The 26,678-nt window shown below is 36.9% G+C and overlaps 1 protein-coding gene across 1 annotated transcript in view; it reads right to left on the minus strand.

Annotated features, from left to right (window-relative positions):
• Positions 1-26,678, minus strand: part of DCC (DCC netrin 1 receptor) — a gene marked incomplete at both ends in the record, with an annotated part of 1,062,613 nt that overhangs the window by 39,738 nt on the left and 996,197 nt on the right. Inside the window, 3 exons of the mRNA XM_080920225.1 lie at positions 10,190-10,306; positions 15,951-16,177; positions 23,954-24,116. Coding sequence (XP_080776351.1) covers positions 10,190-10,306; positions 15,951-16,177; positions 23,954-24,116 — 507 coding nt within the window. The remainder of the gene's footprint in view (positions 1-10,189; positions 10,307-15,950; positions 16,178-23,953; positions 24,117-26,678) is intronic.

The following is a 26,678-nucleotide window of genomic DNA, read 5'->3' on the forward strand; positions in this document are numbered from 1 at the left end:
TTGAATTTATGTCTGACACTGATGCACAGGGAGTTTTCAAGAAGAAATTTCCTCAGCAGATACATAGATCCAAGAACAGGCACTGTGACATTTGGGAACTTTTATAGCCATCTTAAAAATGTTATCACTAAGTGCAACCTACAGGAACTCTACTATGAAGACTTGAATATAATGCTGTAAGTTTTAAGAACTAAATCTTCTCTAGATATTTCACAACATGATACATGACTGAATTGAGAGATTTGTTTAAGGAGAACAGGGGGATACATAACAGTAAAAAATAATATTGTGGAGTGAAACTATGTCTCATGCTGCCTCTTTTGATGATAATGTGTCTGCAATGACCTATATGTAATCTGGAAGATTTGAACATTTAATGTCAATTGTCCTCAATAGTAAGTATTTTAACCTATCTCTGATGTTTAAATATTCATTGATAAAAACATCATAAATGGCACTTACCTGCATACTCACTAGTTCCTGTTTAAAAGTGAGACTAAACCTGCTATCAAAAAGACCAAATACTTGAATTCAAATATCTGGGTACAGTACTTAGGCTTGCCATCTGTTAATGAGTCTTGCAGGCCATACCTAAGGTGGTACCTGACATCCCTGCTCTGTGATACCTTCCTTCATCTTTCTTTGCACATTATACCAGGGTGGCCTGGCAACTATGAGAATTATTGAAGAGATGATTGACATTTTTCAAGACTAGGCTAAAGGTTTCTTTCTCTCATCCTTGCACCTTTCACCCACTTTATCTAGGATATCACTGACAGGTGTGTCTGTGTAAGGTATGAACCATGTCTTTAGGTGATGCTGGCCAAAGTATGAAAGAAATGGTGAAGCAGAAGTGCAAGATGTGGACTCCATCCAAAAGTCTGTGTGAAACTTTGTCAGATAGCATATGGTTCTGAGCCAGAACCATTTGATTAAATGTTCTTGCTTCCTGGCACTCAGAAACAATAGATAAAATAAGTGAACATTATTTTATATGGGTAAATTTATTATTTATGGTAATATGTCAACAGTGCTATTTTTAAAGATATGCTAGGTTCCTCATTTGTAAAATAGAGAAGATTTCAGTGTCAACTGCCAAGTTCAGTTAAAACAGGAACAAGGACGGTTGATGCTGCTGTTTGAACCTGATGGGCCTACGATTGTGTCAGATTTTGAGAGCAGAAGAAAAAGTTGGTTTTTCCCTGGATAAGAAACACTAGAACTGGGATAGCAAAATGAAATCTGGATTCAAGTTGTAGAGGTTTCATTTTTGAGCTAAAGGAAGAGCATTTGTCTTGCTTGCTATGACTGGCACACTCTGAGTGCACAATTGATATGTTATGCAAGATAAGGTATGCTGTGAAACAATGGTTATTGCCTGCCAAAGCACATGCTAGGATGCACTAACATCATATGTCATACACTATTTGAATGTCATCTAAGGCTCCCACCATCTTCCACAGCCTTTATGGTCTTATATTAATAATTTCATCTGAGGTCCTTTTCATGAGAAGTATCTATATAACCACAGATGTCTAATAGTTGTGAATTTATGAGTGTGTGTATGTGTGTATGTGTATGTATAGTTAATATAGAGAAATACAATAACTATAGCAATTATACATTAAAAAGGCTTTATAATTTGTTATAATGTCCCAGACCCTTGGTTATTTATCTTGCTATAGATGACTCCTTTATGTCTAATTTTGTAGACTGTGACCTTTAAGTGATACTGTAGCAAGAGTCAATAGAACTCCATTTTGGAAAAATCTTACTTTCTCTTGAAGCTATATTTTACTTTTTAAGAGTTTTTTTAATTTACTCTAAGTGAATTTTGCAGCCAATTGATGATGAGGATGGAAATAGAATCTCTTGGTAAAGCTTCCAGAAAGGTAAGATCAGTAAGTATTCACTAAGCTATTATAAAATAAAACTGTAGGTCTTCTCTTGCCTGATAACTTTTTACAATATACTACACTATATTTTTGAGTTATTTTTTTTATATTAAAGGCTTATTTTTATTGTGTTCTTTTATCAAATACTTACATTAGAAGTAGAAAAAATGAAAAACAGAGGATTTTTTCCAACAAACTTCCTTCTATTAAAACAATTAGAGTTGTATTACTGATGTGACATGCTCTCCCAACCACACTCTTCCTGTAGTCCACTTTACCCCAAACTTTAGAGATCAAAGTGAGCTGGAAATGACTACATATATAGTAACATCCAATTGTGCATACAGTTCTAGAGCTGTAACAGGACTCCTACCTAACAACAGAAGCTGCATTCCTCTTCTCCACTTCATGAGCCTAGTATGCATAAAAGGCTACTAATATTAAGGTGCAGAAGGCAATCTCCAGCTTAGCATTTGGGATAGCTCTAAAGTTTAATCCCAACTCAGCTGAGACCTTCATTAGGCACTATTGTAAACTTCAGTTCTTCCTTGTTATAGACTCACAGTCCTTGCCTTCACTAATATTGTTCAGAAATATCCTCAATACTCCACCCCTTTCATTCTATTCTAGTAACAGTCTATTCACTGGAAAACCCAGCACATGACTTGATTTGGCACTAGGATTACTTTCACTGCAGTAAAAACGATATTTACAACACTATTTAAGCTACTGTGAAAACTGTCACCTTTAGCCTGCACCTAGCTGGCATAAATACAATCCTGGGAGCCAGGCCATTTGGACTGTTGACTAAGTTTCCATATGATCCTCTGTGGACCTTGCTGAGAACTGTTTAGAGACTCATTTGGAACAATGTCACCTAGTATTTTAACTCACAGGTGTAATCTTTGATAAACAAGTAGAGCTTGCTCTCCCATTATATTAAATACAACTCTCTTTTTACTTTTAAATATCTTAAACACAAAATCAGATTAATTTATATTTTCTAAAAAGCAGTTCTTTTTGCCATAGTGGTATAATAGTTTGAATGATAAATCCTTCTCTGAAGATTAGATATTTGGTTAACAATTTCAGTTCTCTTTGGAGGAGGTTATGGAAGAATCTTTAAAAAGTAGAGCCTTGTTGGAAAAAGTGTGTCTATCTTAGGGGTGAAAGCTCATAGCCATGCCAAACTTTAAGTCTTCTCTTAGCTATCTGTTCCAGGAGATATTCATTGCTATTATTATAGACTATTCTTTTTTTCTTTTTCTTTTTCCTTTCTTTCTCCTCCTCCTCATCCTCTTCCTCCTCCTCCTTCCTCTTCTTCTCCGTCTTCTCCTCCTCCTTCACATCCCTTCCCCCTCTATCACTCACTCACTATAAGCAAACCAATCAACTCTTTTTACTATAAGTCATCTTTTGCAATTATGTTTTATAATGACAATCTATAACTACTAAATATGATAAAAAATAAGAATAAAATAAGAAAAGTAATCTCAGAAAAATAAGATTTCCTAAGCAGAACAGCAAGCATATTGACATATATCTAGAAATTAAAGTAATTCTATAGTTCTGGTTTATATAGAACTTAGTAATGAAGTTTAGACCTCAATAAATGTAAGTAAATGCAGAAGGGTTGTTAGAGAATTTATGTCCTGCAGTGTATGAGTTCACAACTCTGCCAAAGTGTGACTTACAAATTTTAGCATTATAAGGTTACCTAATACCTTTGTCAATAACAATAGATGTATATAGGATGTTTCATTTATCACATGCTTATTAATTTATTCTGAAACTGACTATGGTCACATATTGAAGTAATTACATTTTGTTGGGTATAATTTCATCAAGGCATAATTTTCAAGCAATGCATAATGATTCAATGGAAAAACATTTCAAAGAATATATATCATGTTGTTTCATGATTTCTTACACAGTATAAGCTACATATGGAAAAACTGGGCTACACTACTCATAGGGGTACATGACTCTCTAAAGTGAAACAATTAGTAATTGTTATCCAGAGCAAGAGAGAGAACATCAGCCAAACTGTGGGCATCTTCATTTTTTTTATATCCTCCAAAAAACTTTCCTCAATATCAACTGCCCTTGGGATGTCTAAGACCATAGATCACTTTATTTGCCTTTAATCTTGATAAAAATGAACAATACAATTCTAATACTATTCTGTTAATGTCCTCAAAAACATTGTGTCTTTGAAATGTTCCATATAGTCTTATCACTTCATTTATTCATTTTATGGCTGCATGTTATTGTGTGAATATGAGTACATTGTACTATACTTGCACAAAGATGTCAAACAACTGTATATGGTCTTTGATCAGTATATTATGTAATTATCCAAAATTATCTTATTTGTACTTACTTATCTACAAAGGTAGAATCTACTCCAGAATGGAATATTTGGACCATGATATTGGAGTACTACTTTAAAACACTTAGTAGATTGAAACTAGGTACATGAAATATTAGAAAATTAAAATAATAGCAAAGTCAATTTTTAGTCATTGTGACGATCTGTTTAATGTAAATTAACATACTACAAATGACAATGTTAGTCATATTAGGTAGAAAAAAACTCAAAACTCAAGCTGAGAATATGAATCAGTTAGCACTGGACAAGGTGAGCAGAGGATTGTTATAAACCTGATATGATACTCTCAAAACAATTTAAAATAAAGAAGGTTTCGAAAAATAGGTGGGCACACTTTAAAGAAGGAATAAAGTGCCAAGCACGAAAGCCATTTTATTTTTCTGGGAGGAAGCACCACACTGTAGAGAGTCACAGTTTTATTTAAGCAAAATATTTATGGAGTGTGTCTTAGTTTTTATTTATTTTTTGCTGTGAAGAGACATCACAATCATGGCAACTCTTTAAAAAAGCACAATATTTAATTGGAACTGGCTTAAGATTTCAGAAGTTCAGGCCATTATCATCATAGTATGAAGCATAGCAGTGGGCAGCCAGACATGGTTCTGGACAAGGAGCTGACAGTTCTACATCCTGAAAACAGCAGGAGGAGACTGTACTATACTGGGTGTAGCTTTAGCATATATGACCTCAAAGCCGGCATCCACAGTGACACACTTCCTGCAACAAGGCCACATTTTCTAGTAGTGCCACTCCCTATGAGACAATCATTCAAAAACACACAAGTCTATGGGGGCCATTCCTACAAAAACCACTACAGAGAGGGACATAGACATCTTCTGCTCTTGAGTTTCTTCAGCTCCATCAATCCTTATACTACGGCAGCATACTTTGTGGTGTCTGTGAGGCATAGATCACTTTTCCAATGGACTGGGAATTTGTTTGAGTTATATAAAAATGAATAAAACATAATTATTGTTTATTTAAAATGTATTTCAATGTTTGAATAGATTCTCAAGGGTATCACGCAGATGTAGTATTTCACATATTACCTCAAGATATTTGTTGTAACTATCAAAGATGATATATATATGTGTGTGTGAGTGTGTATATATATATATATATATATATATATATATATATATATACATACATATATTTACAGTAATAATATCTGTAATTTTACATTATGCATGTAATCTCAAAAAAAAGTAAGTCATGTACCAGAGAATGGCTCTCAAAAATGCCAAAGCTATTTTCCCTGTGCAAGGTCAGGACAGTATCAGGCCATGATAGTACTGTGAGAACTGAATAAAATAATTAGCAAGCTATTACAAGGCAAATGGCAATAAAATGTTCTCAATATTCACTAATTTCATTTGATTTATCTTTCTTTAAAAACTTATTTACTCATAGTCAGAAACAAGATTAACTGTTTCTCATATACTGGAAAATTTGTCAGATGTTCTCTCTATTCTTTATTAATATGAGCCCTCAACAAAAATCTTATAAACACATGAAGGGCATCCTTTTAATTCATGTATACATTCAATCATTTATTTGACAAAATATTTAGTGAGTACTGATATTTACAAGGTACTATTTGTGAATATGAAGATAAATTGGCGACATTTTATTGCATACCTACCACGAAATAACTCAGAAAGTATTACAAAAGACTTTTGACTTGAATACTGTTCCTAAGCATATAAGTTAGCATTCCATGTAATAAATGCCACAAAGTGTTATAAACACTGCTATTCAAACATGAGAAAGTGAGCCATCATTTCTACTTAAGTAACTTGCAAGGCATTTATCAGATCATCCATGTCTGCTCTGGTGTTTGAAAGCACATAAAACTTTGTTAGGTGTAGCTTTCTACTGAGTTAGTTTTAAAGGAAAGGGGAAAGCAACACATGGGTATGAGCTGGCAAGCATTCTTCCTTGGCAAAAGATGAAGGTCTGGCAGTTAAGAACCATCTTTTCAAGTATTGTGGCTGGGAGAACAGTAACAACTAGAACAGTGAAATCCTAATTCCATCTTACCTCTGACTCTAATTACTTAGCTGTACAAATTAGTTATTTAATCTCTCTGATCCTTAGTTATCAGTTTATCATGCATAATGGTAGTTAGGAAATAATCATTTTTATATTCATTTTAAAGGCAATACACAACTTTGATTTTATTTGTGTGTGTGTCTCAGAGGAAAGTGTACTGAAACATGGAAGAAGGGTTGTGAGAGAAACATATTCAGAAAAAATAGACACAGAAAGGCACAGTGAGAGAGATAATCCATGTAAAGAGAACAATGTATTTTGTTAGTGTATATTTTCATCCAGTACCTGAGATTGTATATGTTGCTGACTAATGTGCATTAAGGGGGAGTTCATGTTGTAGTGTATTACAGAGAGATAGGTACAAAGGAAAAGCCAGAGAAAAAACAAAGGCTTGACCATATGGAGCTTGATGATTTAATATAGATATTGGAACGATGTTGTGTAGGTAACTACCCAGAAGATAAACAACGTAAGGAGATAGAGGAATTTTAAGCATATTGCAATATACTATAAATTATGTGAGAGAAGCAACTTAGTTAATAAAACCAAGGAAGTAAAAAAAAAAAAAAAAAAGGAAAAATCAGACAAGTACAAAGAAACAAGAAGGAGCATATAGGGTGTAATAAAATATTAAATTTGGAGTGTGAGAAAATTAGGATAAATAAACAGAAGGGGCATGAGCGACATCTTGGTGGCAAAGAACATTTGCTACAAAATTATAAGAAACAGAGTTTGGGACACAAGACCGACACTATCATCTTGGAATCCTCAAATTTATGATTTGAGGCATTTAATGCTTCTTTCTGGCTCTGTCCATGCACACATGGAAATCGATACACCGATGAATAAATACAATTTTAAAACGATGAAACAAAACAGAACCAGGAAATTAGTGTTTCTGGTTAGAGCAAATGATGGGCAGTGATGGCATTTCTGGAAATGAGAAAACAAAAGTGCTCCCCAGTCAGTTCTGCAGATGGAAAAGGGAATTATAGAAAGCTGATGTCACAGATTTGATCACAGCTATGGTACCAATGTGATATCTGGAGGAGCTTGAGTGGACAGTAGATAAGAAAGTTCTTGTGGATTCTGGGAAGAGATGATGATGGAGATACAGTCTAGGATCATCAGCATTTACATTGCATTATGGCCATGGGTGTTATCTTTGTTGTTACTGTCATAGATCGAGACAGCTGCCCTAAGAAACTGTAGTTCACTCTGAGTTTTAGAAGTCAGCAAGGAAAAGTAGGAAAAGCCAATGGGAAAGAGAAAGGAAATTAGATATAGCTGACATGTTACAAGTCAAGAGAGAAAGCAATTCTCTCTCTCTCTCCCTCTCCCTCTTCCTCCCTCCCTCCCTCCCTCCCTCCCTTTCCTCCTCCTCTTCCTCCTCCTCCTCCTCTTCCTCCTCCTCCTCCTCTTCCTCCTCCTCCTCCTCTTCCTCCTCCTCCTCCTCTTCTTCCTCCTCCTCCTCCTCTTCCTCCTCCTCCTCCTTCTCCTCCTCCTCTTTCTCCTCCTCCTCCTCCTCCTCCTCCTCCTCTTCTTCCTCCTCCTCCTCCTCTTCCTCCTCCTCCTCCTTCTCCTCCTCCTCTTTCTCCTCCTCCTCCTCCTCCTCCTCCTCCTCTTCCTCCTCCTCCTCCTCTTCTTCTTCTTCTTCTTCTTCTTCTTCTTCTTCTTCTTCTTCTTCTTCTTCTTCTTCTTCTTCTTCTTCTTCTTCTTCTTCTTCTTCTTCTCTCTCTCTCTCTCTCTCTCTCTCTCTCTCTCTCTCTCTCTCTCTCTCTCTGTGTGTGTGTGTGTGTGTTTCTCTGTGTGTGTGTTTCTCTTTCTGTGGTGCATGTGTGTTTGTGTGTTCTACCTGTTTTCCTCTCTCCCTTCCACCATCCTCAGGAATTTAAGCCACATTTAGCTAAAAGTTGTCTATTTGATAAGACAGTATAGATATACTGATGAAATTGACATTGGCCACAATGGTAGTTTAAATGAGAAATATTCTTTAAAGTCCCAGGTATTGGAACATTTGTTCGTAGTGTCTGAGAAGCTTGGAAAGTTTGACCTTGCTGGACAAAGCTTTTCACTAGGGACAGTTTTGAGGGTTTATACACTATGTTTCAAGTTTGCTCTCTCTGCTTTGTGTGGGTCCATACAGATGTGATCTCTCAGCTTTCTACTCTTAGAACCTGCTGCTATACATCCCTGGCTACCATGAACTCTCCCCTTGGAATGATAAGCCCAAATATACTCTACCTTCTGTAAGTTATTTCTTGTCATAGTGTTTGATTATAAAAAGATTAAACAGTACAGCTACTGTGGTTTCAATATGGAACAAGTATGAAAGCAGAATCAGTGCAAGCATCAGAAAGGACAGAGAATACTCATTCTATGTAAATGAGTATTGTGGTTGTAGCTGGTATAAAAATGACCCCAAATGATTGGTTTAAAATGGGGGTTAGTACAGATTGTAAATGTTTACATGCCTACAGAGAAGAACAGTAAAGAGGAAATTTGAGGCCACATGGGAAAGAGATAAACATACATGAGCAATGTGGTTGGCAACATGGTCCTCATATGGTAATATAAACACACCAGCTGGATTTGTTGCAACAACAAGAGTATCATTTTCTCAATACATTTCCTTGATGATATGAGACCAAAGACAATGGTGGTGATAGTTGCTACTTTCTCTCTCAGAGTTTGGTGATTGTAACCCAAGCTCTATTGCCTGTTAGGCAAATGCTCTGAACTGTACTCCTACCTTCAAAGAACTATTATTAGTGAGAAGGTATTCAACTCTGAAAATGTGTGTAATTCATTGTATTCAATGGAATTAGCGCTAACCTCTGCCTTGTGGTCAAAAGAACCCATAAGGCAGCTTGGCATTATTCTTCAGATACGTTCTATGGATAGGGGCTGGGATACTAATTGGTGGAGTTACTAACTTAACTATGGTTGAATTTTCGTTTCTTTTCTAGTGAATAATGGTGGGACAGAGAAGCAAAGCAGATGAAGCAGAACATGAAACAAAACAGAGGAACAAAAAGGGCCTATGGGAGATGGAGTACAGAGGGATTGTGAAAGAGTTAACAAATTGGCAGTCCCATATGCATGAAAGAATGGTTGGTTAGGGGCAATAAAATAAGTTAGCCAAAATCTATTAATATGGAGATAGAAAGAGGGATGATGAAAATCGACACCAAGAATTGGTTTAGTGTGACATGGAATTGATGAATTGACATGGGAAGGAGCCAAGACCATTGCAGGTACCATAAAGCACTAACAGTTCGGGGAATCAGATGGATTATCTACGTGAACAGTGTAATTACCAAGATTGATCTTGGAGGTAATTGGAAAGGAAGTGATCCCCAGACACTAATTTCTTCAGCAAATGTAGGAGGGAGACAGAAACCTTCACCAAGGAGGGCCAGTAGTGAATGTCTGATGATACTTGATTTAATTGAGCTCGGTTGTGTAAGCATGAAAAATTGAACCTACTGAAGTAGGAAAAATTTAGCTGTGATAATGATGATGTTGATAGAATCAGATCAATGATATCAATGGATGTTTTAAATCTCTAAAACAGAAATTCATATTATTACAAATAACTTCTTGAATTGCAGCCACCTGTTTGCTAACACCAATAATATAGAGATATAATTTCCTACTAATTATAATTATAAATGATATGACTGACAATTATAAATGATATGGCTTGCTAAGATCTTTAGTTATTCCTATTTGCCTGTAATAATCTCATAAAAGGTAATTATTTCTGACAATTTTGTATTATAAAAACAGTGCAAACTGAAAGCACTCAGAATTTTTATACATTTTAGTACCAAATTATACTGACCAGGGTTATTGGACTGAGCGTCCATGGGAATCATGAGCTTGGCTCTGGTGGCCCGGCGTGCTGCAAGAGACCTCTCTAGAGTTGACATGGAGCTTCCTGCTTCCTCAGTGTCTTGACCTAAAAGTAAATAAATTAATAATGATAAAATCAATAACCATAATTTCCAAATAAATATAATTTTCTGTAAGTTAAAAATTTCCATATATGAGTGATTTGATTTTACACTTAAAGGACACTGTGCACCAGCAAATCTCTTAGATTTAAGTAGCATGATATCATAACAATGAAAAATAGTAGGAAAAACAAAGCTGGTATATCATCACATCTAACCTCAAAGTATACCTCAGAGTCATAGTAGCTCAACCTATCTGGTATGTGGTACTGACAGAAAAATAAATATGTCAAATAAAATATATGACCCAGAAATAAACCCACATAGTTAGAGTCAAATAACTTTCAACAAAAGTGTCAAGCATTTGTGTTGGGGGGATTGGGGCACAACTAAAATATCACTAAATCTGGGAAATATTGGAAAATAAAGTACATATCTTCCATAGAAACAAAATATCTAAAAATTCGATAATTTAGTGAAATTTTAGGAGTACAGAACTGACAAATGTTTACAGATAAAATTTCCTCAAATTTAGCAACAGACATTAATGTGTCTACAATTAAGAAATTTATGAAAATTCATAGTCAAATCAGTAAAACCTATACCAGTGGCATTGCTGATGAACTCCTGAAAACTAGAGACAAAGACAGTAATTTTGGAGGCAGTGAGAAGTCAGTAACCTAGGTCAAGTCTAGTGGTGTAGCACCATGAATGACAGCAGGATTTCCATATCTGACAGTTCTCAGATGCTCAAAGATACAAGTGACAAAACTCTCAAATGAGCTGCTGATGCAGAAGTTATCTGCCTGCAAATGTGCTTCAAGAATAATGGTAAAGTCAGGTTATTTTCTCACAATAGAAAATGGAACAAATTTCTCTTTAGCACTTTGAGCCTGGCAGAATGGCAGCTCATTTCCTGTCAATCAATATAAATAATAGAAGAAACTTCAAAAATCGGAATCATTATAATCAATAGAAAATATATTAAATCAATACGATTATTTATTATTCAAAATAATGTTTACAAAGTAGAAATGAAAACCAGAATAGTAACTACTACATGTATTAATTCTCAGAAATAAGTAAATAAATAAATAAATAAATAAGGAAAATATAATTCTGGATCCAACTTAGGAAATCTTTCTATAGCTTTCAGATAAACCCTTTAATACTGTTAGTTGCCTGTGATTTTATATTTCTGATTTGGCAGCTACATTTTAATTCTACGAATGAGCTTCTCAGAATTGTATTTACCTATTGAAAACTGTACCAAAATCTTTACCTCTACATTTTGTGACACAAAGATGCTTTTTCTGTTTTGTCATGTGTAGCTTTCTGCCACTGTAACAAATACCCCAGACTATAAACTTACAAACAGAAAAGTTAAGAGTCTTAAGCTTTGGAAGTTGAGTCCATAATTCAGTTCTCTATTGCCTTTAGATTCTGGAGAGGCAGCATATCATTTCCAAAATGGATGGTGAAAGAAATCACTTACCTTGGAGCCCAACTTAGTCTTAGAATGCATTTCTCTAATGAACAAAGACTTCTGACTTCTAGACCTCCTAACTTCCCACCACTTCCCAAGAGCACCAAAGCTCTTGTAGAGCATGCAAAGGGCTTATAAACAAGCCTTTAATCCAGGCTAGAGTGTGTAGCAACACTAAGGGCTTTCTAATGAGAATATTTAACATTATTCACCACTTATCCATATAAGGTTGAAAATTTTACACAAAACCTTCAGCTAACATATAGATAATTAAAAAAAATACTAAAAATTGCATTAGAAAATATATTTTTTGGTGAGCTTAGTGCTCTGTTATAATTCGAATAAACAAATGTGACAGTGTTAAAACGTACTTTTATATGTGTGAGATATGAAAATTAGTGACCAATCCTCATGATTTCTAGGCTGGAGTTTTGCTACGTTTCATTTCTAGAAGCAAATTATAGGTCTAAACATGGAAACAAAATGCATCCAAATGCTTGGATTTCTTTCTCTGTTGGGATTTGTTTTATGAGAAGAAATCTTTGAAACCCATTCTCTGCAGAAGAAAGTAATCACTGCATGCCGACATCTACCATGTTTCTTACTATGAAAAATACATCACTATTGATGTTCTACTTGTGTGGTTGAGGAAAAGAAGGTTTGGTTTAAGCCAACTAAGTACAAGAGATACAAAGGATAGAAGATATTATGAAAAGCAAATGAAAAGTCTTATTTGATGAAACATATTTTATATTAATTCAGCTAATACTCAGTTCACTTCTCTTTCTGTTGTTAAAATCTAAACACTGTGTGTGATTTTAGAGTTAGTCAGAATTAATTTCATATATGGAGAACTTAATACCTTCTCTAAAATTACTATATACTTTTATTGAAATTTGGTCATTAATGCATAGGTTTGAGGGTCAGAGGCTTTTCTATCATGGATGACCAGGATTGACTCTGGGAACGACAGTTTACATAAAGTATGTAATCTACAGCACTGTGTATCCCACAGTGCTGAATGTGTAGTCTATACATCTGTTCATAACAATTACAGCAGTGACTATGTAACACAGAGCAATGGCCATATGAACTACAGTAGTGTTTTTCAACCTGTGTATCATGACCCCCTGGGGGTTGCATATCCGATATTCTGCCTATCAGATATTCACAATACCAGAAATCATAACCATAGCTAAATGCCTGTTATTAAGTTGCAATGGGGTAATTTTATGGTTGGGAGTCATCACAACATGAGGAACTATATTAAAAGGTCACAGCATTAAGGAGGTTGAGAACTACTAAGGTACAGAAGTGACTTTGTAATCTATAGTACTATGTGCTCTAAACTACTGACTATGTAAACTCCAGTGATGACCATGAAAATTACAGTACAGACTCTGTAACCGAAAGTCCTAGAAAACCAAGGTAATATGGTTTTTGTATTAACTATGTACTGACCATAGTAACTCTACTAAGGTAACACATTAAAAAATCAACAATATAAACTAAAGCACTGATCATGAAAACTATAGTACTACCATAAAATCTACATTACTCATTGCAACCTATACTATTCTACTGACTATAATATCCAAGTCCTGGCAATAGAACACACACTACTATGGAAACTACAGTACTGAATATGAAACTATATGACTACATGACCTTCTATAGCTTATAATGTATGGTGCTAACTATAAAACCTAATGCTTGTTTAAGTTGCCTCATTTATTCTATGAGGAGAATATCACTTATGTCAAAGTATATCACAGAGATTCTGTAAGGGTTATGTATAAAAATGTATAAAAATGACAAGCATGGAGCTTGCCTCCTCAGAAACGTCATGGTGAACCTCGCCTTTTCCCCTAAGCCCTCAGGAAGGGAAATAGGACATTGGAGAAAACTTGGTACGCATGCAACCCATCTCAACAAAGCATTAAAAAGGCAAAGAGATGAAGGGAGCCAAGGGTTTCTTTTTCTGTTAGCAATGCTATCTACATGTTGATAACATATAGATACAGTGTCCTCTCATTGCAAAGCAAAAAGACACCCCAGGATAGAGCCTGCCTTAGAACTTTATTAAGATACATTACCATAGTCTAAACAATAGAAGGCTCATCATCTCAGTATAGAAAGAAAGAGTGGGAAGGGGTTCATGGCATTCTGGAAGGGAACAGCCTCCACTGGAGGAAAAGGCATTCTGGTGCCCTAGTGCTCAGTTCAGAATTAAGCTGCAAGATGAATTCTCTGAAAGGAGCAGATGTTCCCTCAAGAAAATTGCTTTCTCTTCTTTCTGCAAATGGAAAGAAGCCTCCTCTAGCAATGGCCTTACTGACCTCTCCTGTGTCTCTCTGAACAGAGGGAGACATAACAGAAGAGACAAGAACCACAGCATATAAGATCTCTGTTGACTGGCTGTAGCAAGAATATAGGAGCATCTTGTGCACCAAGTGGGCATACAAAATGTTACTGAGCCTTGATTCTTCTTCCTGGAACTGCCTAAGTACTTTTGTGCTGCAAAGAATCTTTGCTTTTGCAGGGAGATCCATGAGCCGATTTCTAATAGCACAGGCTTGGGTAATGGAGGAATTCAACAAGGATGTGGAATACATATTTTCCTAGCAGGAGTAATGCAACATATGGAGCTATTTAAGATCCCCATAAATAAAAGAAGAATTCCAGGAGTTCCTTTGCTTTTGACTCTGCTTGTTTTTATGGCATCTCCTTTTTCTCATGTGCTCCCAAAGATTGGAAACACTGGACTCTGTGGGTTGGTTTTTGACTATTATTCAACAATCCATATATTAGAGACCTGGCTACCAGCTGGTGGGGCGACAGAGATGTGAATGAGAACATTTGAAAAGAAGTTGGGTGGCTGAGAAAATAACTTCAGAGGGTGTTTGGGGAAGTTTTTCTCTCTCCATGAGTTGTTTTTCCTTATCTTCCTGTCTGGCATTAGGTGAGCCAAAATCCTCTGCCTTCTACTGTCCCCATGACTCATGGTGCTACCATGGACACAAAGCACCCCGACGCTAGGCTCCCATAATCAGAAAGCCCTGACACTGTCAGTCGGGATAGCCTTTCCTCTTTATGGTTCACTTATTGTGGTGTTTTCCCTACACTAATGCAAACATGGCGAACACAGTGAAATTCTTCAAGGTGATTATGAATCAGACCATGACCCTTCTGCCTCATGTTAAGGTTTCCATCTGCCTGAAGGCACTAAAGTTTGAAAGAACCCGAGTCTCCATACTCAGATGTCTATCTGGCAATAAGGTAAGAGAGCCTTTCAATCCGAGATAATTGTTCCCGATATGACTGGGCTGCCCTGAGACCTGCTAGTGATGCCATTCAAAGGCTACGAGAGGAATATCCAGTCCATGCTTGAAAAATCAAGTGACTAAAATCTTTGTTTCAGAATTCTTGAAATAGCCAAGTTGAGGAAACTAGTTGCACATTAACTTGACTATGATCAGCTGACCTGTTTCTGCATTCCAGTGAACACATACTCAGTCTCAATGACCTCCAGAAAACAGTATATTTTCAAACCACGTTACTGATCCCTGGACTGCTTTTATTATGCTGAAGTCTATTGAAAAAATGGCACTTCCTTCATTTGCCTCTGTATACCAACAGCATTCAAATGACTGTATCTAGTGAGGGATCACAAGATAATGTGACTAGAGATGACAGTTGATCTCCACGGTAATGAATGTCAAAATAACGATGTTTTCACTCCTCCAGTGCTCTCAATGTTATTTCTTTCGAACAATGAATTGATAGCAAATTGGGAAATCATCTCAGAATGGTCCACAGAGATTAAGGAGTGTGAAACTGTATGACTAGCCTCAAACTGTTTTGCCTTTGCAACACTTTTGTACAAGATCAGAAAATGCGATCATTTCAATTAGGCTTTCTCATGTCATTATTTCCCAGTTGCATTGCAGTTAAACTATAAAAACCTTCCAGATTGTCTGAATTAGAGAAGGCAGGCAAGAGGATGATAGAGGGCACAGAGGTGTCAACAAATTTTCATCAGCTAGTTATAACTGTTGGATGACCCAAAATGGTCTGCAAAGTTACCAGAGCTTTCCTCCATCACAGAAAGCACACAGAGTCCCCCCAGTGGGTTGTTCTCAACCCAGAGTGAATATCATTACCTGAATGGGAGGCACTTTTGCTTCCCATCTGGGTTTCTGACTGGCTGTGGCTGACGGGTGTGAGGTCTTGGCAGCTCTGGATCGGGGAGTCTCTTCCTGCAGGGTCAGTCCCTGCAGGCTTCTCGATGTTTTTCATTTCCATTTCTTCATGATGTATCCAAAGATCAGGAGGCCGGAGGTCCTTCTGACTGCCCTTCCTCTTGCTCACACTGTGTGTGGCCCGTTTCCTATGCAATGAAATGATAGAGCAGATGTGAGAGCTTCATCCAATCCCATGCTGTGTCCCAGCTTTCCTCATTCAGTTCAGGTTGCAAGCAGAGCAAAGAAACAAAGGGACTCCCTGGAGGAATCAGATGAAACCCCAAAATTGGCAGACTTGTCCTGGCTGTCTTTCATTTCTCCCGAGAGCCTCAGCACATTTCTAGGAGATGCTGAGCTGAATCCCTAGGGTTCCCCACCTGCCTGCCAGAAGCCTTTCTCCAGCTTCAGCAGCTGGAGATTCATGCAGAAGGTGACAATGGGTTGGTGCGAGCCGTATGCCAATCTTTGGAGGTAAGCATAAGGTACCGGACTGCAACATCTGTTGCAGAGATAAATGAACGAGTAGCTTTGAAAGGGCAGACAGAAATAAAAGGGCCAGAATTTGTGCCAACAGCTAAGATTGCAGCTTAGAAGAAAGTCTATGCCTCAGCTGTAAATTTAATGTGCAACTGGGACATTAGCTATTTGAAAACAAAAGGCCACATGAGGACATTGTTGGGTGAATAGAGCAGTTTGCCTTGGAGACTTCTCTTACTTGCTCCAGTAAGAGTTTTAGCTACCCCGAATTTACTACATTTTCTTCAGTGATGATCACATCCTGAGGTTACCAAGACTCAAATGCTCTGTGTATTAAGTAAAGGAACATGGTGTTTACACTAACCAGGCACTTTCGCAGGGAGCAACAAAACCATGGCTTACAGGCCAAATCTATCCCAATATGTAACGATGTTTGATTGAGATGTGGTGAGTTTCCTTTGTATGTGTACTGCAGGGATAGAACTCAGTAGCAATGTTTGTTGAGTGGCCAAGACACACTAATTGAGTGTGTGTGTGTGTGTGTGTGTGTGTGTGTGTGTGTGTGTATGTGTGTGTGTGTGTGTGTGTGTGTGTGTACAAGTAGGAATGTGCAGCTGTGTGCATAGAGGACTGAAGTCAACCTTTGGTGTTATTCTTTAAAACCAGTCTACTTGTTTTTGCATACACACACACACACACACACACACACACACACACACACACACAGAGAGAGAGAGAGAGAGAGAGAGAGACAGACAGAGACAGAGACAGAGACAGAGAGATTAAGATTAAATCTTAAAGTTTCCATTTTTTGTGGTAAACAAGGTAATATTTGTCAAGTTTTTTATCCCAGAATTTAGGAGGCTAAAGCAAAAAGACAAGTCAAGTTTTAGGGCTACAGAGTAAGTATCTGGCCCACATGGTCTATAATTGAGACCCTTGCTCTGAAAAACAAATAGATAGCCACATAATACATGTCTGACATTTTTTATTAGGATCCTAGTAATAAATCTAGAATTCTTGTTGCTTCATGTTTAAATATATGCCTTGATTAACTATTCACGTACCAGTTCCCATCACTCTAGGGCAAGGCTTCCCAAGTCTCTCCTAATTTTAAGAGGTTTCAAGTCTAAGAAAAGGCAGCAGCTTTGGTTTGGTTGTAAAGCATGAACTCATAACAGGAAGAAGCCATGATTCCTGATAAATGCAGACATTTTTGCTGCAGGACTTTAGTCATATTCAGATGTTTATGTACCTCTCAACTGACCATCTGGATGCCAATGAAATGCTGAAGTTCTCTAATCAGGTTCATCTCCTGTATGTATGTGTGTGTGCCTGTGTATTTTCTCACTCATCACTTTACCATAACTCCTCCCCACAATGTCTTCTTCTTTGTTTCTTTCAGGAGAGGAGCCTTTTGCTCAGCAGTGTTTCTTTCTCTCTAGCCTTTCAACCTGCATAGTGGCAGGTGTGCAGTAAACTCAGCAGGTGCTGCAAACTAAAGTTTCTGAGATTTGTCTTCAAATGCTACAAAGGGCAGCTGTCATCCCAACCTCCTGCCCATCTGTTGCCTCCATAGTTAATGGCTGAAGTGATGGCAGCACTAAGCTACCCATTTTCAGCAGTAGAATCTTTTAAACAAGTACACAGTTAGACTTAGTGATGGTTTACCAACGTTTGGTGAGGGAACAGAGCCAGAAGTACTGCCTGTGAACCTCTCAAGACTACTGAGTTCTATTGAGAGGTGGGGTGACCTGTGTGCTAACAGGCAAATCCTGCTAATTGACTAATTTAGTTTTGTTTGCTTCTATTTTAAATCTGATATTTGTATTAAGTAAAGAAATAGTATATAGTTAACCCTTCTCCATAATGCAAAAGTATACACTCCCACAGTTACCCTACCATGTTACCATAGATTTCAAAACATGTCTTTAATATGGGGGCCATGTCTTCCTGCTGCAGGAACTCTCAAAGTCAAAGCACACAATTCGTCAGGCCATTAGTGCCATCCAGTAAAACATTTTGAGCATTTGAGGGGATTCTCAGGTTCACATTTATCTGTGCGATTACTTCATGCCCCAAATATTCTGAGAATCCCATTGACTTGAAATCTACTTACTCTTGAGAATTCCCTTCACTTTTTAAAAGGGAGCTCTGCTAGGCACGTATGTCAGTGAAATCTTGAGTAGAGAATGCCCTTCTGCTTATGACTCTCAGGGTGTCGGGTGTCTCACTGAGCTGTTGGGCTACTTCTCTGGCCTTACATAATTCCTCTGGCAATGCAGGGCGAACCTGGGGTGTACTTCTTCCGCACTGTCCTGTGATTTACAATCAGTCACTTACTTAGTGAGAAGCTGTGGAACAGTGAACGTCAAGAAACAGTTTAAGTATTGTGACTACTAACATGGGGGAGGTATTGACTCATGACACATGCTGAAAGTAAGCACAGTTTTGGCAATTTCTGTTTGGTTGCAGTAAGGAGATTCTATGGAATCCTGTAGACCGTAGGCTGACAAGGCAGAAGGTCCAAGTCACTGGCTGCCTTGCTGCCTGCAGAAGTATGTTGAGTGATATCATCAAGTTAGTGGGTAATTACAGAGATGTTTTAGTTCAAACCTTAATGTCCGTCACACTCACTATTTTTATGAGGCCAAAACACACAATTTATCATACATGCGAAGAGAACAGGAACACACAAAAGAACTCTCCATAATTGTGTTGCAGAAGCTCCTTCACAAATTCCTCACTGGTCTGCAAGCCCTGTGCTTTTCACATAAATTATTACTCAAAGAAAATTATTACATCGTTCAAGATCATGGTGGGGGTGGGGGCTAAAAGCCACATGGATGGAACAATTGTTTTACGTATGACTCTACTCAGTGAAGTGTACTATGCACTGCTGTCCTCACATAAATGCTTTTTCCATGTTGTAATGAATCTTTCAGGCCTTACTATGTGCTAAGATGCCTTCCTCACCAGAGGCAGACTAATAGGCAGTCACATATTCATTCCCTAGTCTCCAGCACACGCAAGATCGATTGCATTGTATAGCAGGGTCTCTTGCCTACCTGTGTAGAGAGGACATCAGGAAAGAAGGGGATCTGTAGGCAGTGAAGACACAGCCTAGGCTGTACAGGAAAGGGAGGATGGGGGATGGGCAGTGCCAAGAATCCTCTGCCTTTTTCACCCCTTATGTTGACTATTTATTCTTGAATAATAGCTATTAACCTTGTATTAGAAACTCAGAAGGTGTCAATGTTTGACTATATCTGTGATTTTTAAGGACAAGCTAATTGCCCATAAAATACTAAGAGGTTGCCAGTAAGACATCTTGTGAAGGGAATATGCAAAAGCAATTAAAGTGTTAAAGAAGGAAAAAAACAAAGTCTCATTAAACGTTAAAAGGCAATTAACATTATTTGAGAATTTAAACAGTTGATCTTTAGTATTTAAAATAATCATTTTTGTCAAGATTTGAATCTATGCTATACTTTAAAATTTGCTATACACATTACATTAAACATAAGACTCAGCTGACAACTGATTGTATCCAGAAAAAGGTTATTTTACTATTTAATTCAATGTATTAAGGCAAGATTGCTGTCTATTCGGGTAACTGCTCTGTGATTGTAATAACTGACTGATCTGAATTTCTATGATAAGTTTAATACTAACCTTTTAATATTTATTAATTACATACAGAATATTACTGAACTCAGTTTCTGTGTTAACAAAGAAAATGTTCTTACCATATTAAACGTATTACAGGAAAACACCTACAAAATTTTATTTCAATAAATCATAATTCTTTTATATTACAATTTTCTATTATAATATCACTGAAAGGGATATCGGAATTCTCTTCCATGTAAGGAAACCTCAAGTTACCAAAAGTATACACAATTACCTCTATTTTATATTACTTGAAAGTTCTAGGCTGCTGTGTAATTTTGTAATTTACAAGGATAAGACTTTGAACTTATGTGTATTAGATTGGACTGGTTGACAGAAATACTCTTGTTGATTCTTACTAAGGCTAAAGACACCAGTGCTGATGGATGAAGGACATGCTCAGATATGATACAAATGAATAGGAGCTATTGTAAGCAACAGTAATAGAAATGATACGGAAACATTGCTCCACTATTTTACTTGATAAAACTAAAGTCTTACCCACCACCCTATGAGTAATGAGATAGCTAGATTATTGTTAATTATATGGTATGTACCAGTAAATGTGATGAAAAAATGTGTAAATATTAATTGTAGTAGTAAATTCCTGATAGCTGGTAACATTCAGTTTACTGGGATGTAATAATTTGCATTCTCAGTAAAACAAAAAGAGCCTGATTTTTCAGCTGTCCCAGTCACAGAGAGCAGTCAGCAGAGAGGCCCTGGGTGTTTCCAATTCTGCAGTGCTACCTGCATTTTACTACCAATTTTAGAGAGATCAATAAAGAAGTTTTGTTTTTTTCTGTTTCAGATTGGAATTGAGTTTTGCTTTCATCTGTATTAATTGGTTTTAATGTTTTCATGGTAGAAAGAGAATGGGGAAAGTCCTCACTGGAAATAAATGAATAAAACCAAGGAATATTTGCAAGAACCTTTCTCTTACATACATCTGAAAATACAATATATGTTACATTATGTAATATTTATATTATGTATATGTACTTCAAAAATTATATATATGTATATTATTTATATAATATTCTGAAATTAATTATAATTACATGTTTTATCCCTTTTTATTTTCTATCTTCAAGCTCTCCTTCAAGCCCTTTCAGATATCACTTCTTTGCTCTCTCCAAACTCATGGACTCTTTTACTTTAATTATTTTGTATATATGTATATATATATAATATATATACACGTACATATATATTTACATATATATTATATAATATATATGTGCACACATATAATTACAATCTACATTTATTTTTCAATCTGTGTATAATTTTTAAATTGCATTTATTTATTTTGTGTCTGCATATGCTCTGTGGTATAGATGCATTGGGGGTGAGCTCTTTCACCAGCGTGGGCTCTAGACATTGTATTAGGGGCCTTAGACTTGGCAGCAGGTACTTTTATGCTGAGCTATCTGCAAGACCCTGGGAAGTATGTCATCAGAAAACAAGACAAAGGTCAGTGTGTCTGTCATTGCTGACATGAGAGAAAGTGTAGAATTACATCAAGTGACGAGAGATGCTGTGAGTTAGATGAAGAATAAACCGTGTTCAATATCTCTGGCTCCTTAGGCACCCGAAGATCCTTATTTATTCCCTCATTCTCTGTCTTCATTAGCTCATTATATTTAGGGTACCCCATCTGTACCAGATAAAAGTCTCAAGCTCTTACTATTCTGAAGAAGGCTTTCCTGAGGGTTTCCAGAAGATTTGAGGTGCTCTCAATGTTCTGACAAATTTTAATCTTTCCCCCTCACAGAACAGATATTTTTTTCCCTAGAGAGAGAGAGTTCATGTCCAGGACAATAAATCTTCAGTCAGTAAGAGGACCACTAAATAACAAGGGAAGCAAGCAACTGAATCTCCAAGCCTTCCACAGATAGTAGAGCTCAACGGAGGGAATGGCACAGATATGGCAGGGTTGTGACAACTGGCCACTCCACACCTGTCTCCTCTCTGCTGATGTGAATTCTTGGTTCTGCCTCTGAAACCTGATGCTTTGAAGATACACCATGCCATGTGTGAACAACCCTTCTTAGGAACACAATATCAAGAGATTTCTCAAGGTCTCACTGACAAGATTTGCACATGGTTTATCTGCAAGAAGACTCATTTTGAGGCTTGTCCCTAAGAAGACAATTGCTAAATGGATGAATTTTTTTTCGGGGTGGGTCATACTGTGCAGTCTCAGTTTTCCTGTCACGAAAGTGGGTTCCTAAAGCTTTCAAATTAGGACAACCTCGTGTCTCTTGCTGCCTGTCTTGTCATGGTGCCTCTCTCCTGTATTTGTCTTTATGTTCTCTCTTGTGATCTTACATATAGCCATAGTCAGTGACCCTCCCCATAAATTAGCACATGCAGTGCTATGCTCTTGGACTGACATAATTTGATTCTAAAATAATTCTATTACCTATATATGATTAGATATTATAACAGTCTAAGACATTCACTCATTGAGCTGTAACTCTGAGAGGCCATGCCTTCTTACAGTGTTCACACCTGCAGATGACCTTGTTAAGTTCATTCATTGGCTTTCTCTTTCAGACAGTGCACTTGTCCACCAGTAATTACCAGTTCCAAACTGTACAACCCATGAGTGTGGCTGGATATAAATTAAAGGTCACAGGCTGAATCTGACTGTCTGGTGCTCTCTTCAAGATGCGTCCTTCCCCTGTTCTGTTTCTACTGATAGTGCCAGGGGACAGAAAAGAGACTGTCACTAGAGCTATAGCATGTATAAGAGCAGGAGACCAGGCATGAGAGAAGAGGAAAGTGATTGCTGGAGAATCTTGTTGCCAGTGAATGTAGAGAAGAGTTGTCAAGTCAGCCACTTCCAGCCTAGTGTCAGCACAAACCTGAAGCCAATAACAAACCAAAAAGAACGGGAACAAAGGACATGTCATCCAGAAAGAGCATGAGTGTTGCTGAAAATACATATCAGACTGGATTTACAAAAACCCAAAAGTCAAGTGACCAAAGTCAATGACTCTGGTGACTTCATGAATCTTCAAACATAGGCAAATGTGTGCGGGCCCCAAGGCATTCCTGGAAAGGGTGAGTTGTGACAAAACCATATATTAATTTTTAACTTTGTATGTGATGCAACCTTCTCAATACAGCAAAATCAACAACTGTAAAATATGAAAATAATTTGGAGCCATAATGTTATTTTCTGACATTTAAACACCAACAGAAAATAGCAACCTTTTCAAACTCCTGAACCCTTCTTTCTTCCCCACTGCATAAGAGTTAAGCATTCCTATGTTTGCAATGACATTGAGTTTGATGTGCTATATTTAGTCATCCATTCAACAAGCATTGATTACCTGCCTGCAGGGCTGGCTCTCAAATGTGTTAAATAAGTATTGTGGAGGAACAATATCTCCAATGGTCTGGAAGCAAAGGCAGGAAGGGGCTTAGTGTAGTCCCTCTCTGGGTGCTATTTGCATGAGAATTTGCCCCTGAGTAGTATTAACAACACAAATACATGATACTCTCTAGGGTTGTGTTGTAAAAATTGCATGTCTAGCTGAAACTTAAGTATATGATTACAATAGAATGAAATGTGTTTAACAGGGATCAAGCAATAAGGGACACATTAGAATTATGAAAGGAGAAAGAGATAGATAGATAGATAGATAGATAGATAGATAGATAGATAGATAGAGAGACAGAGACAGAGACAGAGACAGACACACAGAGAGAAATAATACAGCATAGGAGGCTCTTTCTCTTGGGAGTCGGGTGCTACTCACTTTCTCTGCTGTGCTGAAGAGCGACGTGTGCAAATCACTGCTACAATCACCACGACCAACACGGTGAGAATGCCAACAGTGACCACGGTTATCACAAGCAGGTTGCCGTTCTTTTGAGGAGTGACACTGCCATGTGGGGGGTGCATCTGTCCAATGGGTGGTTCTGGGGGTAAAATAAGAATACAAGATTCAAGTTTAGAGAGAAATCCTCACTATTGCTCATCAGACTGTAAGATGGGAAAGAGTTCTTACTGTTACAGCCCGAGAACAAAAACAAAATGATTCAAGGTTATATACAATCTTGCACAGGAAATTTTTATTAACAGCACTATTTATAAAAGCCAAAATAGATTCAATATAAATATTAACTAAAAAAAAGGAGGAAAGAAAGAAAAAATAGTGCTATATATTTTTTTAATGGAATACTATTCAGACACACAAAAGAATGGAGTCATGCTATAATGTAGAAGCAAAGGGAAGTCAATTAAAGTAGGACAGAGTTTTATTCTACTTTTATAAAACATATAGAATAGACAAATTAATAGACATAGAATGTATTTAGTGTTAGCCAATGGAGCCAATAATAGTTTTGATGAGAGACAAGACTGATAATATTTTTGATAGAAAGCTGGGTCAATGGGAGGCACCTATAATGGTTTTGATTGAAAGACAGTCTAATGGGAAGGGTCAATGATAGTTTTGAGCTTCCCTTTCAGTTCCTAGAAACTTTTTAAATTAGGGAATGATTATACCTAATATACCCTGTTGACTACACTAAAAGCAGCCAACATAAAATATTTCCAAAGTGGAATTTATAGAAGAGTTTTATTCTTATCAATAAGCTAAGAATATAATATTGGGAAAAACTTTTTTTCACTGAATCTGTTTTGCATTGGTCAACTATTCCAGGGCACCAAGCCTGGCCGGGAGTGTGTTTGATATTCCTAGTGACACTCTATTGGAGAAAACTGATTTTCCCTCTGCCAGAAGGTATCAACTGCAAATAACTTCTTTGGTAAAGGTCAGGCATTGTGCATACTTCCATTTCTCAATTTTGGGATTTTGTCTTGTTGAAGGTCTCGTGTGTGCTGCTTGATATTTTAAGTTTATGTGGGTATCAATCTTGTATCTGGGAGACATTGATACATCTTCTGTTGGCATGAAAATATCTGATGAGAACATTAAATTTTTACTAATAATTTGCCAATCTCAGAAAAGTAATTTCACAGAAACATATAGAACTTTCTGTCACATTATTTTGAGAAGTTGAAATGTGATGGCTTGCATGCTGAGAAAAAAAATAGTTTCTTGAAATAAATTACATAGATCCAAACAATGATCTCTCGTCTCCCATCCCACATACATTAATTTTAAAAGAGAATAAAAGAATATCAAACAATTCTGAGTATTTAAATATTAATGGATAATTTCACATTTTTATTGCAGAGGATGAATCAAAATGGTGAAGCGTGGTAAGTTTAACATTGTTTCAGACAGGAGGTCAGTGAAATAAAGCTTTATAGGATCTATAGATGCTTTGATCACATTTGCTAAACTTATTTTTCAAATCCCAGGCAGAACTACTACCAAAGAGATTTGGTATTTCCTGGTGAAAAAGCAGGGTTGTGCTGAGGTAACTTTCATGATGATTGCCATTCACACAAATGCTAGGCACCGAGTGTGCTTTAAGAAATACAAGCATATGCAGTGTCAGGGGAGGATGTGGAGTCTAGTCTAAAAATTAAATGCATCATAAAATTGAAATAGTACCATAACATCAAATATTTAGCTTTGATTCTACCTGACATAAGAAAATATTTAAGAAGGCTCTCCAGCTTCCACAATTTCATTAAGGACTCTCAACTATAAGAGAATTCATGAATTATAGCATTCTCACATTCTTTCTTTCTTTTGCTCTCCCTCTAATTCAAAAGTAAATTTTTAAAAGGGTAGAATGAAGAACAAACTATCAGGGCCTAAATTCATTTGCAACTGCCAAGTACATCCTGACAATAAGCTATTATTTTATTACTATGATTTGAAGGGTGAACCCAGCAAATATAGAGAGAAGCAGAAAACACTGATAATTTTGTCCATCTAAGGGAGATGTATGCAATTTTCTCATGTGAGATGTTTCAAAAAAACATGGGAAGATATTTTTGTCAATGCAGACATCTTTTAAGGGTAAGGTGTGACTGCAGACTTACCTCTTGGGGGATTCACTTATATATTTAATTGGGAAAAAAAAGTCCTTTCCCCCAAATATCAACACTTTACTAGGCTTTTAACTGGGAATCTCAGATTTCACATGCCTTTATGGGGTTGTGTACAATAGCCAGGACTTGTGTCAGATCACATATTTACCATAATTCTTCTGCTAGCAACATAGAAGAGGAAAGATATTAGGTTTCCTGTCATCATTCATGTGTCTTTGGGTTTCAGTTTGCTGCAGTCAGTCACAGTAATAATTTGTCTCTCCAGTAGTCAGTCTAGATATATTGCACCTACATCATTAGTCTCATTCACTTAGCATAATATTTTTAAAACACCATGGAGTGATAGAAAAAGCTGAGAAGGATAATTCCAACAGTGGATATGAACTGGCTGGAAACTACTGAACATCATTATCGGGTTTGCCTTCCAGAATTTTTTTTTGTGAGGTAATGTTTGCCAGGTCAAATTTAATTATAATTTTATTCTTACTAGGAATCTTAAGACTTACAAA

Source organism: Micromys minutus (assembly GCF_963924665.1).
Source record: "Micromys minutus genome assembly, chromosome: 8".
In the NCBI taxonomy this organism is placed as follows: domain Eukaryota; kingdom Metazoa; phylum Chordata; class Mammalia; order Rodentia; family Muridae; genus Micromys; species Micromys minutus.